Raw genomic sequence first — 15,821 nt, forward strand, 5'->3', positions numbered from 1 at the left:
GACTCCTCTAATGGTTTCTCAAAACGAGATCTCCTGGTTCGTTGTGAAGAGTCTGAACTGGAACACTCTTCGGGTAGGTGGAAGTCTGCTAATCTATGTTTCATCTGAAACAATTCACACACATTCCTTAGCTTTCTATGCTTATAGCTGAGAATATGATGATGAAATCTGTATATAAGTAATGTCCTTACCGTGATGCTGCATAGAAAAGATGCCCAATTGTAAATCCTGTAGTTAATTCACACGCTGACAAGGATATTCACATGATGTTACAACAGATTTCTGTCAGCCTAGAATGATAGCTACAACAGGATAATACTTTTATCAAAAATGTATAGTTCCTATTGTCCACCGCAGTTGAGCGGGACGTCTACTAAAATTGCGAGGCACAGGTACCTCGTATAGCAAATAGTAAAAGCTGTTTTTACATTATTTTTTTTGCTTTACGTCGCACCGACACAAATAGGTCTTATGGCGACGATGGGAAAGGAAAGCGTAGGAATGGGAAGGAAGCGGTCGTGGCCTTTATTAAGGCACAGCCCCAGCATTTGCCTGGTATCAAAATGGGAAACCTCAGAAAACCATCTTCAGGGCTGCCGACAGTGGGGTTCGAACCCACTATCTCCCGCATGCAATCCCTCAGCTGCGCGCCCCTAACCGCATGGCCAACTCGCCCGGTCTGTGTTACATCCATGTGTCACGATTCACCCGCGCCTTGTGGTAAAAAGGTAGTTGTTAAACATACACCTATGCCATACACCATCATAGATACCACCTCCGACTCGCTTATTATTAAGCGTATGGAATTTACAGAATGGACAAGTATATACAATATTATACAAAAGAAAAACCTGCAAAGAATACATGGTAAGTAGGGAACAATTACACATTGATATCTAAATTGTTTATCCACTGCACTAGGGATTCTGAGACATCAGCAAAGTCTTTCCGGTCTCCACCATAAGCACGCAGAGGGCATTCGTCCATTATATCATGCATGGTCTGGACTAAAGCACCACAATCACACGCTGGAGAGTGCCCGAAGCCCCACTGGTGAAGGGAGAATGCAGATCTTCCACAATTAGTGCGAAACCTGTTTAGTGATGCCCACGTTCTTCTTGCATACCTGCCAACTTTGCAAAACCAAAAATCAGGAGATTTGGATATGAAATCAAGAAAAATTGGGAGGAATCAGGAGATACAATTGCTCAAAACCGAAATACAGGAGTACTATGGTATATTATAATACTTATTGTCTGAAAACACGACTGTTGCTATACGATGCTACAAGGTTGAAAATTACACATCTCTAGTCCCACACAGGAAGTATGCGAGTGAATGTTCGGTCTCTGATAATTCTATTATAATCTATTAGCTTCATTTCCGTATTGATTGGTATCACAGTATAAAGATAATTTAAAAGTCACCACCTTATCAATACTCATATTTATTTACTTCAAAATTGGTAAATTAGGTCAAGACCGGTTTCGATGCCTAAGGGATCATCTTCAGTTGATACACATATAAAAAAGATATTTACAAAAACATCACATGTAAAATATTAATCTTTTAGTTAATTCAATTGAGTCAAAAAAAATTTTTGTATTTAGAATGTTGGTGGGAACATCTTAGTTTGAAAACATGTGTGTGAGATTTATAGGCTCACTATGTCTAAATTATTGCGTATATAGGTCCTATACTTCTTTACATACAGTGTCAAAATTATTATTCAATATAATTTATCTATTTGATGAAAACAGATGCAATTGGTCAAAACTGCTTATTCTATATGTCTTGCGCAATACAGGAGTACTATGGTTTATAACACTTATTGTCTCAAAATCTGAATGTTGCTATACCAGGCTACAAGGCTACAAATTATACATCTCAGTTCCCTCACAGGAAGTATGTGAATGAGATGATCGGCCTCTGATAAGCCTTCCAAAAATAGTATGAATCAATGATGCACTTAGATGCCATTACTTAGCAAATGCATAGATTAATATAGTGCATTACGCGCCGCGCGATTATGCAATAAATTAAAATTCGCCATAATTGTCTCCAAATGGTTCCTAATTTTTTGTTTTTTAAGAAATCACTAATCACTGTCTTTGGAATTCTGTCACTAAATTACTAAAAAAAAAGACTCCTAATCTAGCGACTAGTTTCTAGAATCGACTAGACTAATGTGAACGAACATGAAGAAAGTACGCGAGAACGAGAGATTGACAATCGATATACAGGTTTCAATAAACATCACATATTCGCACACATTTCTCGTATTAATAAAGGCTGATATTTCATTTCAAAGCGGATAATGAGCGAAGGACTTCCAGCCACTGGCGTACAAAGCTGAAATGGCAAGATTTGGAAACAAATGTTTGAAATACACCAAAGAAATAAGCCAAAATCGGGAGAAATAATAATCGGGAGGTGGGAAAAGCTGTCGAAAATAGGAAGTCTCCCGCCTAAATCGGGAAAGTTGGCAGGTGTGCATTTCCTTCAGCCTTTTCATTTAGTCCTTGCGCAACTTATTCCTCGAAGCAATCCCTCAAACTCTTTTCTTTCAACTTATTTAGGTCCCATCTTCTTGCATTCTTTCCTTTGTTCAATTTCTTCTACTTCTACCACATTGTGGTCAGAGTCCATGTCTGCTCCTGGGAACGTCTTGCAATCCGCATAATCATAGTGAAGTCTATTTGATACCTTCCTGTGTCTGCAGGTCTTGTCCATGCATACAACCATTGTTTGTGGTGTTTAAACCAAGCATTGCAAGGGCTAATTATGATCAGTGCAGAATTAAACCAACAGACTTTTTTTCATTCCTTCGTCCCAGTCCAAATTCTCCTACGGCATTACCTTCTCTTCTTTGGCCTACCACTGCATTCCAGTCTCCCATCACAATTAGATTCCAGTCTTCTTTTACATATTGTATTAAATCTCCTCTCTCTTCGTATATTCTTTCAATTTCTTCATCATCTGCTGAACTAGTAAGCACTATTGTGGTGGGCACTGGTTTGGTGTCTATCCTGACAACAATAATTCATTCACTATGCTTCTTGTTGTGGCTCATGGTGTGGGTTACTGTAGCCATGTCCTAGTTCGTGAACCATAGGCAATAGCTGAGTCGCCTAGTAAGTGGTCCCGAGAGTCGGGATACCAGTTGCTACGGATGGGAGTGGGCATCTTGGACATATTCGGAATCATGGCCTTCCTTGTGCTCAGGTGGCTAGCAGTGGCCCCTAACCCGTTAGAGGAGAGATCCTCATGTGGACTATGTGCAAGTAAGGTAGCATCCTGCTTCATGAATTTACCGAGCTCAGAACATTTTAAGCAAACCTCGGACCTATGGGAGTAACGGACTCCTACTCCCGTTTGACAGGCAAGGGACTCCTTGCAAACAACTTGGCGAACGAAATGGAATTTGATGGGGAGCTATCAATATTAATGGAGCTTATGGAAGAAAGAAAGTAGAACTGGCTGAGTCAGCAAAGAGGATGCATCTGGATGTGCCAGGAGTAAGTGATATTCGGGTAAGGGGAGATAACGAGGAAGAGATAGGAGATTACAATGTGTACTTGACGGGTGTTAAAAAGGGAAGTGCAGAGTCTGGGTTAGGGCTGTTTATCAGGAATACTATTAAACACAACATAGTTTCTGTTATGCATGTAAACGAGCGAATGATGTGGGTAGATTTGGCAGTTGGAGGAACAATGGCAGGAGGGTACTCGGAATGAGGAAATAAAGTCTAAGTTAGGAATGAACTCGTTGAATGAAGCTGTACGCATAAACCGGCTTCGGTGGTGAGATCACGTGAGGCGAACGGAGGAGGATAGGTTACCTAACAGAATAATGGACTCTGCTATGGAGGGTAAGAGAAGTAGAGGGAGACCAAGACGGTTAGACTCAGTTTCTAATGATTTAAAAATAAGAGGTATAGAACTAAATGAGGCCACAACACTAGTTGCAAATAGAGGATTGTGGCAACATTAGTAAATTCACAGAGCTTGCAGACTGAGCACTGAAAGGCATAACGGTCTATAATGATGATGAATGTATGAACGTATGTACATATACTTGTTGTAGTAGCTTACCCAGTGCCCCATTTTCTTATTCATTATTAAACCAACTCCTACATTTCCCCTATTTGATTTTGTATTGATAATTCTGTAGTTGCATGACCAAAAAATTCTGCTCTTCCTGCCAACGTACTTCACTTATACCAACTACACTTAACTCTAGTCTATCCATCTCCCTTTTCAGATTTTCTAACCTATCACAACTATTCAAACTTCTAACATTCCATGCTCCGACTCGCAGAATGTCAGTATCCATCTTCCTGATGGTCGCTCCCTCTCGTGTAGTCCCCACCCGGAGATCTGAATGGTGGACTATTTTATCTCCAGAATATTTTACCCAGAAGGAACCCATCATCAGTATATCATTCATACAGAGAGAGCTGTATGTCCTCGGGAGTTAGTAACGGCTGTAGTTTCCCGTCGCTTTTAGCCATGTAGCAGTATCAACACAGCTAAACCATGTTCAATATTATTACAAGGCCACATCAGTCAATCATCTAGACTCCGCCCTTGTAACTTACAAAAGGCTGCAACCCCCCTTTCGATGAACCATTCGCTAGTCTGGTCTCTTCTGCGCGAGTTGGCCGTGCGGTTAGGGGCACGCAGCTGTGAGCTTGCATCCAGGAGATAGTGGGTTCAAACCCCACTGTCGGCAGCCCTGAAGATGGTTTTCTGTCGTTTCCCATTTTCACACCAGGCAAATGCTAGGGCTGTTCCTTAATTAAGGCCATGGCCGTTTCCTTAACATTCCTAGGCCTTTCCTATCCCATCATCGGCATAAGACATATCAGTATCGGTGCAACGTAAAACAAATAGAAAAAAAGTCTGGTCTCTCGACAGATACCAATCCGATATGGTTGCACCTGCAGTTCGGCTATCTGCTTCATTGGGACATGCAAGCCTTCCCACCGCAGCAAGATCACATGGATAAGATAACAATAATAATTATTAATATAATATTATCTATATATTAAAAAAGTTTACTAAAAACGCCTCTGTCTAGTTAGTCTGTCCATCTGTCCATCTGTTCTACTCAAACGATTTGCTTCATTTTTGTTTTATTCTCTCCAGAATTACCCGCTGGTGAACAGATCTTTAAGTTCAGTCAACTGTGAGTAATCATAAAATCGAATCATTAAATGATCACTTCAATAATCGCAAACAAAGGCTTGCCTTAGCCTGAAATACTTACTGTACTTAGCAGGTTGCATACAGTTAAAGACCAATATCTTGATGTAATGATATCGGCAAGGTTAAATGATTAAAAAATGATGGCAACTCTAGGCAAACTTGCCAATTCAACCAAACTTTGTACACGTAGGCCTACGTCCTATCTCGAGAGAAATACTGTGGGAGTAAGACACACCTAGCACCCCTACGGTTGGGGTTCGAAGGGAGTGAAGTTAAGAAATCATAAAGAACAACCAATATTAACACCAAATCCATACTTTTAGGGGTCACTGAGATGAAATGTGGCACTCTGGATGCCCTTTAAGTTCAATTTCAGCTTCCATTGGTATGTGGGAGAGAAGGGGTGAGAAAGAAAATGTCAAAAATGACCTAGTATTGAATTCACAGTTTTTGGGTTCACTAGGCTAATAGATAAGAGTCCCAGTGACAGTATGAATTACGTACACTATATCCATAGCATGATGCATAAATACATACAATTACCGGTACTTATTTTGAATGTTTATTTGATAAGGTCAACTGCTTCCCACAAAATATGGGTTGCCACAAGGACAAACTTGCACGCGAAACAAAATGACCTAAAAGTTTAAACACACAATAACTCTAAAGCTACAAAATAGTTTGTAAAATATCAATCAGTCTACAGAAATACACTTGACACGTAATTAACAAGTAATACAAATCTTAACCATAAATGTTTTAAAAAAAGTACCTGGGCAGAGCACGAAGCTATTTTATATTAATGCACGGTATCTAACATATTTATAACGAATGCTGCGCAGCAGCATGGGTCATCTAGTTATTATTAATATTAATAATTATTATTATATTATTATACGGTATGTCTAAGTACAGTGTAGTTATTTTTTTTACAATCTGCTTTACGTCACACCAACACAGATAGGTCTTATGGCGATGATGGGACAGAAAAGGGCTAAGAGTAGGAAAGAAGCGCCGGCGGTCGTGGCATTTTCCTGGCGTAAAAATGGGATACCACGGAAAACAACCTTCAGGTCTGCCAACAGGAGGGATGCAAGCTTACTGCCGCACGCCCCTAACTGCACGGCCAACTTGCTTGGTGAATCCGGTAAACTGGGAGCATTCAAATGCATTTCCGTTATGTTGTTAATTATTTTTGCAATAGAACTTTTAAATGCTCGTTTATATCAAAATGACCAGGTAAACACTGTGTCAGGTGTACTTACGAGATTAGAATAGGCTTATCAAAATAATGTTGATCGGCCGTCAGGAAAGTAAAATGTGTTCAGTAAGTAGAAGAAATAATGGATTTTCATGCTTCGCTTCTCAGCCCACTAAACTCCAGAACTATAAGCTATGTAAAAGTGAAATTCTGTAACATTATAGTGCAAAAATACCGAATACAAACCAGATAAAGTTTGTGTTCTAGTCGCGCCCTGTATTGGGCATCTTTGGACTCCTTCTTGCCAAAGAGGGGCATTTTTATGAACTGCAGGGCACACCGTTAGGTTAAAGTTTAAAATATTTTAACATTTTTCACTGGAGATCTGTCAACAAAACTTCTAATTTCACTGACTGATACCAAAATCTGTCGGTTTCTTAGAACTTGTTCCGCAGTGAAGAATACATCGTCTCACTGCACTAAACACCGCGAATACTACGAGTAAAGCATAATTCGCCATTTGGTCCTAAGTTTGCGCCTATAATAGTTAGCACGCAACAAACGCAAACCATGCAACCTTTCTTCGTACCAAAGAGAATAAGCTTCGTACGCCACGCCCACGGCATGTGGGCGATAGTTCTGTTCTGTTCGTGAAGTTTATTTGGGCTCGTTATTTCACCCAGACACTATACCGTATGATATTTGTACTAGATCTACACACGCACACAATTTCAATAAAGTAGTACACCAATGCAGTTGACAATGTTTTCGGAGTACAAGTACTTGAAGATTGAGGGAAGTAGACCATGCAGCAGACTCACAAATGGTTTCAAAGCACTGAAAGTAGATCAAGAAAAGACGTATCACCTAGACAATTAAAAGGGAGGAATTACGTATACAAGACTAGGAGATATAGGAAAAGCACAGGGACACAAGGTATACTAATCTTCACGCTAGAGTGGCCGTCTCAGCGACTTCTACAAAACATACACACCGGGCCAACATATAAGGGACAAGCAGGAGAGGGCAGGGGAACGACGGAGGGGTGGATATATGTGAGGGTGTAGGACTTTGGACGGATGGAAGGAAAGATCTGAGCAAAGTATATGGGGGATGTAGGGAGGGGAAAGTGTCGGTGAAATCGTAAACAAAAGAGGAAGAGGGGCGATATTGTGTTGTTATGAACATCAATGAAAAGGTACACGCGATCGGCGGAGGGGGAGATGAAAAAAAAAACGGTAGCTATGTGTCGTGGTTGAAGAGGAGGCGTTAGGGAGGGCAGGAGGCAATGAGAATATGATGAAATATGTAAGTTGTGTCAATGTATTGTGGGAAAGTGGGGTTAGAGTTGTAAATTAGAGTGATCTAAGAACTGATTTAAGATACGTATGATTGTGGGAGAGGGCTTGTAGACGAGACATGCAATTGACGTGGGAAGTGGATAATTGTATTGTATTAAGTTGGAGTACAGGCATCGACGAGGAGAGTTATACAATGGGCATTGAAAAAAGAGATGATTGATATCAGCATCTACAGATCCACAATGGCATATGGGATGCGGTTGTAAGCGAAAGCGAAATTTATAGAGAGGGGTAAGGGAATGATTAAAGCGAAGACGTATGATATTGATGATATGACGACGAGTGTAGGTGTCGTGTTGATACCAAAAAGTAGTAGGTAGTATGGGTTGGAGACTATGATAGAATTTGCCCTTCTGACATGCAGATGTTGTCCATGTGTTTTGCCATGTTTGTCGTTGTTGTGATTTGAGGAGAGATATGAAATCTGTGGCTGGAACAGAAAATGTAGCTGGGGTTGTAGATAAGAGGGAAGCCTCTTTCGCTAAGCGATCGGCTCGTTCATTGCCTGGTATGTTCTTATGTGCAGGTATCCAAATGAGGGTGATTTGGACACCTGATTGGTGTAAATTGAAGAGGATGTGTTTGACGTTATAAACATACCAGTTCAGTGTAAACTTGTTAGATTTTAGTGTTTGTAGCACAGAGAGAGAATCAGTGAATATATTAGCAGATTGTATGGATGAATGTTTGATGTAGAGTAATGTTTGGCGTATGGCAAGGAGTTCAGCCGAAAAAATAGAAAAGTGGGACGATAAGTGAAACAATTCAGCATACTGAGTCTGTTCATAATAAAAAGCAGCGCCGACACCACAAGAATTTTTCGATCCATCAGTATAAAAATTGGGACAGGCATTAGTGGATGATATGCGAACTTTTTTAGAATGTAGAGGAAAATATGAAAGCCGGTAAGGGAGCATAGCAAAAGAAGATTCTTTAGAATGAATAATAGGAGGTGTATATTGAATCACATCGTATGCCACAGAATAGTATGGTAGCACATGACTACGAATAATAGTAGATTTAAAAGGGGAGACAAACTGAAATGCCCAAATTAAGGCAGGGGCTCGGCAAGGATGTGGGATAGGCGTTGCAAATGATTGAGCGAGTAATTGTATTTTGGGTAGAAGGTTATTGGAGAGTACGAGAAGTCGTTTGAGGAGATACTTAGCTGCTAGAAATCTGCGTCGAAGGGGAAGAGGAGGGTCACCAGTTTCAACTAATAAGGCATTAGTAGGTGTGGTAGACAACGCACCAAAACAAACTCGTAGTGCTTGATTTTGAATTGTGGTGAGGGATTGAAGGGCAGATGGTGATGCTAGATCAATTATATGTGCACAGTAGTCGAAACGAGCACGGATCGTGGAGCAATAGACTAATTTTGCTGTAGCAGGATCAGCTCCCCACGAACGACGTGTAATGGCTTTGAGGAGGTTAATATACGTGGCAGTAGAGTTACGTAGGTGTTGTATATGTTGGGAAAATTGTAATTTACGGTCAAAGATAATGCCAAGATATTTATGGTGCGAATGTATGGAAATTTCAGAAGTATCGAACAGTAAAGGCTCGGAGTTGTAAATCCGCTTGGTAGTAAAGATTACTGCAGAGCATTTATCAGGTGATAAAGAGAACCCATGAGTATGTAACCAGGACTGAACTTGAATGAGTAGCCGTGTTATACATGTGCGAGCAACATCTACGTCTTTATGGGAAAAGTAGAGAACTATGTCGTCAGCATACATAAGAATTCGGGCAGATTGGAGGGCAAGTTGCTCGAGGCCGGATAAATATAAAGCAAACAGTATTCCACTGAAGATATCACCTTGAGGGACGCCGACATTAGCTTGACGAGGGGATGGCGTAGTGAGAGGAGGTTTGAAGATTAGAGTGCGAGACGTTAAGAGATGACGTAGAAGAGTTATGAAAGTGGTTGGGATGCCTTTCTGTGATAACACATCCCATAACATATTCAGGGGGACGGAATCAAAGGCACCTCGTATATCGAGGAAGACAGCAATAGTGTGTTCTTTTCGAGATTTAGCTAATAAGATGTCTATTATAAGCATATTGATCGCATCCTGAGCATTTCGACCCTTACAGTAAGCATACTGATACTTGGGAAGGAGGGAATAATATTCCAAGTACCAGAGAAACCTTTGGAGGAGGAGTTTAAGAAATAGTTTGCGTATACAAGACGGCAAAATTATTCCTCGAATATTGTGAGGGGAGGTCATTGGACGTCGAGGCTTTGGAACCGGAACTAGGAAAAAAGTGTTCCACTCGGGAGGTGGAGTCGTAGTATGTAACACAAAATTAAAGTACTGAACAAGCACGTGTAGGGCTTTGGTCGGCAACTGTTGTAACATGGCATAAGAGATATAATCAGGACCGGGAGTGGATGATTTGCAGGAATTAAGAACGGACGTGAGCTCAGGGAGAGTGATGGGACATGAAAGTACTGAACAATTACGAGTGGAAGCAGAGATAACTGGAGTATAAGGTGGAAGTGCATGATCTGGAGTGAGGGACCTGATAAAGTCATTCAGAATAGGCGGCGGGATTTGAGGGCGTGGAACGTGAGTGGAAGCCCGGGTGAGAGCACGGATAGCATTCCATAGGCGAGATGCAGAAATATGGTTATGGAAAGAGGATATAAAAGTTTTCCATGCCTGTCGTCGTTTTTGATTGAATACACGTTTGATATGCGCAATATGATGTTTGAGGTGAAAGTAGTGTGAAGGGGTTAGAGTTTTACGATAAATTTTGAAGAGTCTCTTGCGTTTAAGGATTAGTTGGTGACATTCACTGTCCCACCACTTTAATTGAGAGGCACCAGTGGTCATGGAGTTTGATGGTGTCGTAAAAGGATGGTAGAGGTCCAAATACTGTGTTATTATTTTGAGCAGGGAGTGATAGGATAATTCTGTTACAGGGAAGGTCTCCAATTGGGTTACCATGTAGGAGTTAAAGCACGAAGCATTGAATTGTCTCATGGAACGTAGCGGAGCGATATAATGGTCGTTAAGGGGATTTTTAGTGATATACCCGTGGCCATAAGTAATGAGGATAGGAAAGTGATCACTTGTATGAGTGTCACTGAGTACTCTCCACGTGGTTATAGGGGCAATGGAGTTGCGGCAAAGTGATAGATCGACTGCACTAGGCAACGAACCAGGAGGAGTGAGCCTGGTAGGGGAACCATCGTTCAGAAGCAAAAGATTATGTTGAGTTACAGCATGTAAGAACTGTGTGCCTTTGGAGGTGTTGAGCGGAGCTCCCCACTGAGTATGATGAATGTTGACATCGCCTAAAAACAACAGTTGGGTGTCAGGTGGAAACTGATTAAAAAATTTGAACCATTGGGCAAAAGATATGTAGTTATCAGGGGGATTATACAAGTTTATAACATTTGTGTTCTGATATATAAGACCTAGGGAATAGGTATTTGGTATTATGTATTGTAGATGTAATGGAGTGTACGATAACGAAGTATGTATCATAAGTGCGACACCATCAAATCCTGGTCCGTCATGGCGTTCGATAGAATATCCTGGAAAGTAAAAGTGAGTTGTATGAGAAAACCAAGTTTCTTGCAAAGCGACTATGTGAGGAGATGTTTCGTGCATGAGAATTTTGAATTCGTGGTGTTTATTTTGTAGGCTCCTAGCATTCCATTGAAGGATGCGTACTACCATTATTAAAGATAAGGTGTAAACTTTCGCGAAGTTGACTAATAACTGGTAAGATATTGGGGTGATCGCCAATTAGTTGAGTAAGCTGCATGAGAAGATGGAGAACACACTGATGAACATGTTCTCGCTGAGGAAGTGTAGTACCTGTTTGAGAATGCTGTGCGGGTTGCAGAGGCATTGACGGGCTCGATGTTGAGGGAGGGGGCTGACTGGGTTGAATGGGGTATTGATAACTCAGAGATTGAGAGGGGTGAGAGGATGTAGTGGATTGCAGTAGCTGGAGATACGCAGCTCTATCATAGCCGGGAGAAGGTTTAGGTGGCAAATCCTTAACAACCACTTGTGTGAATTTGCGTTTGCGAGGGGCGTCTGGTAATGGAGAAGGATGTTGAGAGGGTAGGGGAGGAAATTGTTGGACGTTATGATACTCAGAATAAGTAGGTGGAAATAGTCGAGCAGAAGCTTCGGAGAACGAAATGTTATCAGTGCACATAAGTTTTTTGATTTCCACTTGCTTCTGATGAACAGCACAATCTGATGAACCCGTTTCGTGTTCCCGATTGCAATGTACACATAACTTGACATTAGCAAGGCAGTCTGAGGTAGAATGGTTCAAACCACAGTTGCGACAGCGAAAGTTAGTGGACTGGCAATTGCGTATGGTGTGTCCATAACGCTGGCATTTGGAACAAATAATGGGGTAAAATATAAAGGGATTGACTTCTAACATTACATGATAGATGGAAACATATTTGGGCAACGTTTTGGAGCAAAAAACAATCTTGACGGAGCCGGTAGGTAGATATACGGACTGACCATCTTGGAGGGATTTACGACGTAGGCGTTGAACAGAATGAACTTTGACGTCACTCTGAAGTAAAGTAAGAATATCGGATTCAGTTAGATCTTTGTCAACACCGCGTATAATGCCTACGCGGAAGATATTTGAGTGAGGAATAAAGGCATGCAACTTTTGTGTCTCAAGAAACTTATTCTGCAGAAAGTCATTAGCATGATTAGGAGAGTGAAAGTTTACCTGAATCCTGTTACGGCCTTTATACTGGATGGATTTAACAGGAAATTTCCTTTCATGGAGTAGACGCCCTATAGCCATAGGGTGTAGATTGCCAATGTTATTACCTTGTTTGGATGAAACAAAAACAAAATATGGTCCCGGGTGGTTTAATGGGTATAAATTACATGCACTAGTATTAGGAGGTTGAGCAGGAGGGGGAGGGTTAGGATTGGATTGAGTCGCGGTTTGCAACGAAGGGGTAGGCGTAGAATTATCAGTCACGGTTGTATCCATTTGCACTTCTTCTTCTCGTTCAACATTACTATTTGACGCGGGATGAAAGTCCCGAGTACCTCCACTATCAGAACTCATGCCACTACCACTGCACAATCACACGCAAGCTAGCACCCGAACGCACGAGTAAGTTCGAGAAACGTCAAACACCGAACACGAAACCTCGAACACAACGAACCGTACAGCACGATGTCGCGGACGAGACTATGTGGGCGATAGAATAAATCTTAAGCAGTTTCGCCAACCCTCTTCTTCTGCTGAATATTTGAATGGGCTTGGTACTTGACACCCAGTTCCAATACTTCGAAGAATTATAAACAAATACAGTAGAGACAATACACGACACTTACGGATTTCGCCTTGCGAAAATGGGAGACAATTCGACGGTGGCGCTCCTAGTGACTTGACCTGAACAAATCGCGCTAAATTCAAATATCAATGGAAATGTATATACGGAAATGGATAAATAAATTACGTCTAGAAAGAAAGTGGTATTGAGATATTAACTTCGAAGTTGCTAAAGCAATTCTGGATAAATGAATGAAGAATTATTTAAAAGGTTATTATTCAAAGACTGAAATTAGACATATAAACAAGGTGTGAAATGGACTGCTGTGAAATGGCTTGATCTTCCATTTATGCATTACTTTTTTAGCTTTAGCATACCTGCCTGAAATCTTACGGTTGGATTTGTCTTTTTTCCTCATTTGAAAACATTGTATCATCACATTAAGACATTTGTCAATAAAAATATCGGCACATTCCTTACACATATGATGCAATGAATTAACATTTAATAGCTGGACAATTTTCCTCTTAACATGAAGCCTACTAACAGAAAGAAAATCTATAAAATCTCGGCTTTAATCTGAGAAGAGGGATAAAAGAAAGAAAAGTTTGAAAATGTTGTCGATAGTGATGCTTTGAGGAATATTTACGTACAATTAGAGTAAAAATGTAACATACTCTTGGCTTTATAGTCGAGGATTTTTAAAGTCGCTGGCCTGGAAATGATCTGAACAGATCTTATAATTCTTATACAAGCGTAACGTCCCTTCTTTCTTGTACACTTTATCCAAATCGCTTCTGTGACATTTCAAAACCCACAGATCACACCTACAACAACACATCGGTATTGAAGGTTAACTGCTGCACTATACAATAAAATATGTGTATTATATTTTAAGCCCGTTAAAATATGGGTCGAGCAGGTCAGAAGATTATGAAGTACTATAAAAATCTCTGTCACTGGAAGAATATATATGCAAACACAATATTACTTACATGTTCTTGTCACGAGGGAACCTGAAGAACGAGCGCGCATTTTTCTCTACTTCGTAATTACTGCAGCCAAACACAGCACATACCTTTCCCCTCATGTTGAGAGGAGATATCAAGGAATGACACACGCTACTATTTAATTATGTCAACTCACTGAAAACGCATAAATAACACCAAAAACTTCACACAAAAATACACGTGCTCTTATGACAGAATCAGTACCGTTCAGGTCTATCCGCTAGAGTGAGCTCCAATAGCTGTCCCTCGATATCTCGCTCAGTGTCGTGTATTGTTTCTACTGTATTTGTTATAAACACTTCACAACACTATTAACCACAATTTATGATGGTTAATTAACAACTTTGTACCACCGTTTCCTTACTTGACAAAAACTGTGAACTTCTTGCTAAATACTGTATAAGGCGACTCTCCTTAGTATGTGGGATCAATGCAACTAAACTTATGCATAAAGTACTCTGACCCTATAATCTCTAGTAGTAGTGAGAATCAACAAAGGCAGAAGGGTAAATAAACATAGGAGAAAGCATATGGACACCAAGTTGTAAACTTCACGCCGAAGTGATCCATCTTGACGTCCAATACCACACGAACATGCCGGGATCTACAGCTGGGAAGAATAATAGGACATAAAACACTGACTTTAAAGGAGTTAATTTTGGGAAGCGAAGAACACGAATCATAGGGTTGACATTTAGGTAGTGATCAAAGGATATGTGAAAAGTTTCGGAATGGTATGTTATTGAGATCGACTTAATATACTAAACACGTTACGCATGAATTGTGGTCCGGCTGACAAAAGAATGACTCACCAAAACACGTGTGGAAGAAATGACAAAAGACGGTAGCAATGCAACGAGAGTCGCAGTAGCTATGGAGGAAATAAAAGAACCGAAACGAATCCAGAATAGGCGTAGAATACAAAGGAGAAGTGAGAAATTTTCAAGGACAAGACATGGCCAACCCTCATTTGACACGAACGAAAAGAAAAAAGTGTCGCTTGTGTCAGTTATTACTAACAGGAGATTACAGTAGAATGATGCTAATATTAAGCCATAGCCGACTACAGTTACAATCCAGTTGTATGTAAATTTGGCAACGTACAACGGAGGCCAAGGTGGAAGCACGGGAGCTATCCGTACATTTTGATGTGCCGAGAACTACGCCTTGTGTTTGGTTTTTTTTTCACGGATATATTTGAGTATATTAATAAGGTAAGTGATCGAATAAGCATACATAGAACCTATTACCGAAATATGTAAAGGCGCAACAGGGCTGAGGAGTTTGACAGATTCAATAGTGACTCAGTCCTGTGGTATTTGAAGGTGCTAAAGTACGTCAGCCAAGTGTCGGTAGATTTACTGGAACCTAAAAGAACTCCTGAGAGAATTTCGGCGTCTCGGCGTCTCCCAAAACCGTAAAAGTAGTTACTGGGAATTTAAATCAATAACATTATTATTTGTGAAGGGACGGCCTGAATTTGTATCGTACAACAATCAATCGATCAATCAATCACTACTGATCTGCAATTAGGGCAGTCGCCCAGGTGACAGATTCATTATCTGTTGTTTTCCTAGCCTTTCCTTAAATGATTCCAAAGAAATTCGAAATTTATTGAACATCTCCCTTGGTAAGTTATTCCAATCCCTAACTCCCCTTCCTATAAACGAATATCTATCCCAATTTTTCCTCTTGAATTCCAACTTTATCTTCATATTGTGATCTTTCCTACTTTTAAAGACACCATCCAAA

The 15,821-nt window shown here is 40.5% G+C and overlaps 1 protein-coding gene across 4 annotated transcripts in view; it reads right to left on the bottom strand.

Annotated features, from left to right (window-relative positions):
* LOC136887288 (E3 ubiquitin-protein ligase LRSAM1) overlaps positions 1 to 7,022 on the bottom strand; it is a 687,439-nt gene extending 680,417 nt beyond the window's left edge. For all 4 annotated transcript variants that reach the window (XM_067159790.2, XM_067159791.2, XM_067159789.2 and 1 more), the window contains exon 1: positions 6,658 to 7,022. In XM_067159790.2, coding sequence (XP_067015891.2) covers positions 6,658 to 6,729 — 72 coding nt within the window. In that variant the 5' untranslated portion in view covers positions 6,730 to 7,022. The remainder of the gene's footprint in view (positions 1 to 6,657) is intronic.
* Positions 7,023 to 15,821: the final 8,799 nt, after the last annotated feature.

This window comes from Anabrus simplex, chromosome 1, assembly GCF_040414725.1.
Source record: "Anabrus simplex isolate iqAnaSimp1 chromosome 1, ASM4041472v1, whole genome shotgun sequence".
NCBI classification, from domain to species: Eukaryota; Metazoa; Arthropoda; class Insecta; order Orthoptera; family Tettigoniidae; genus Anabrus; species Anabrus simplex.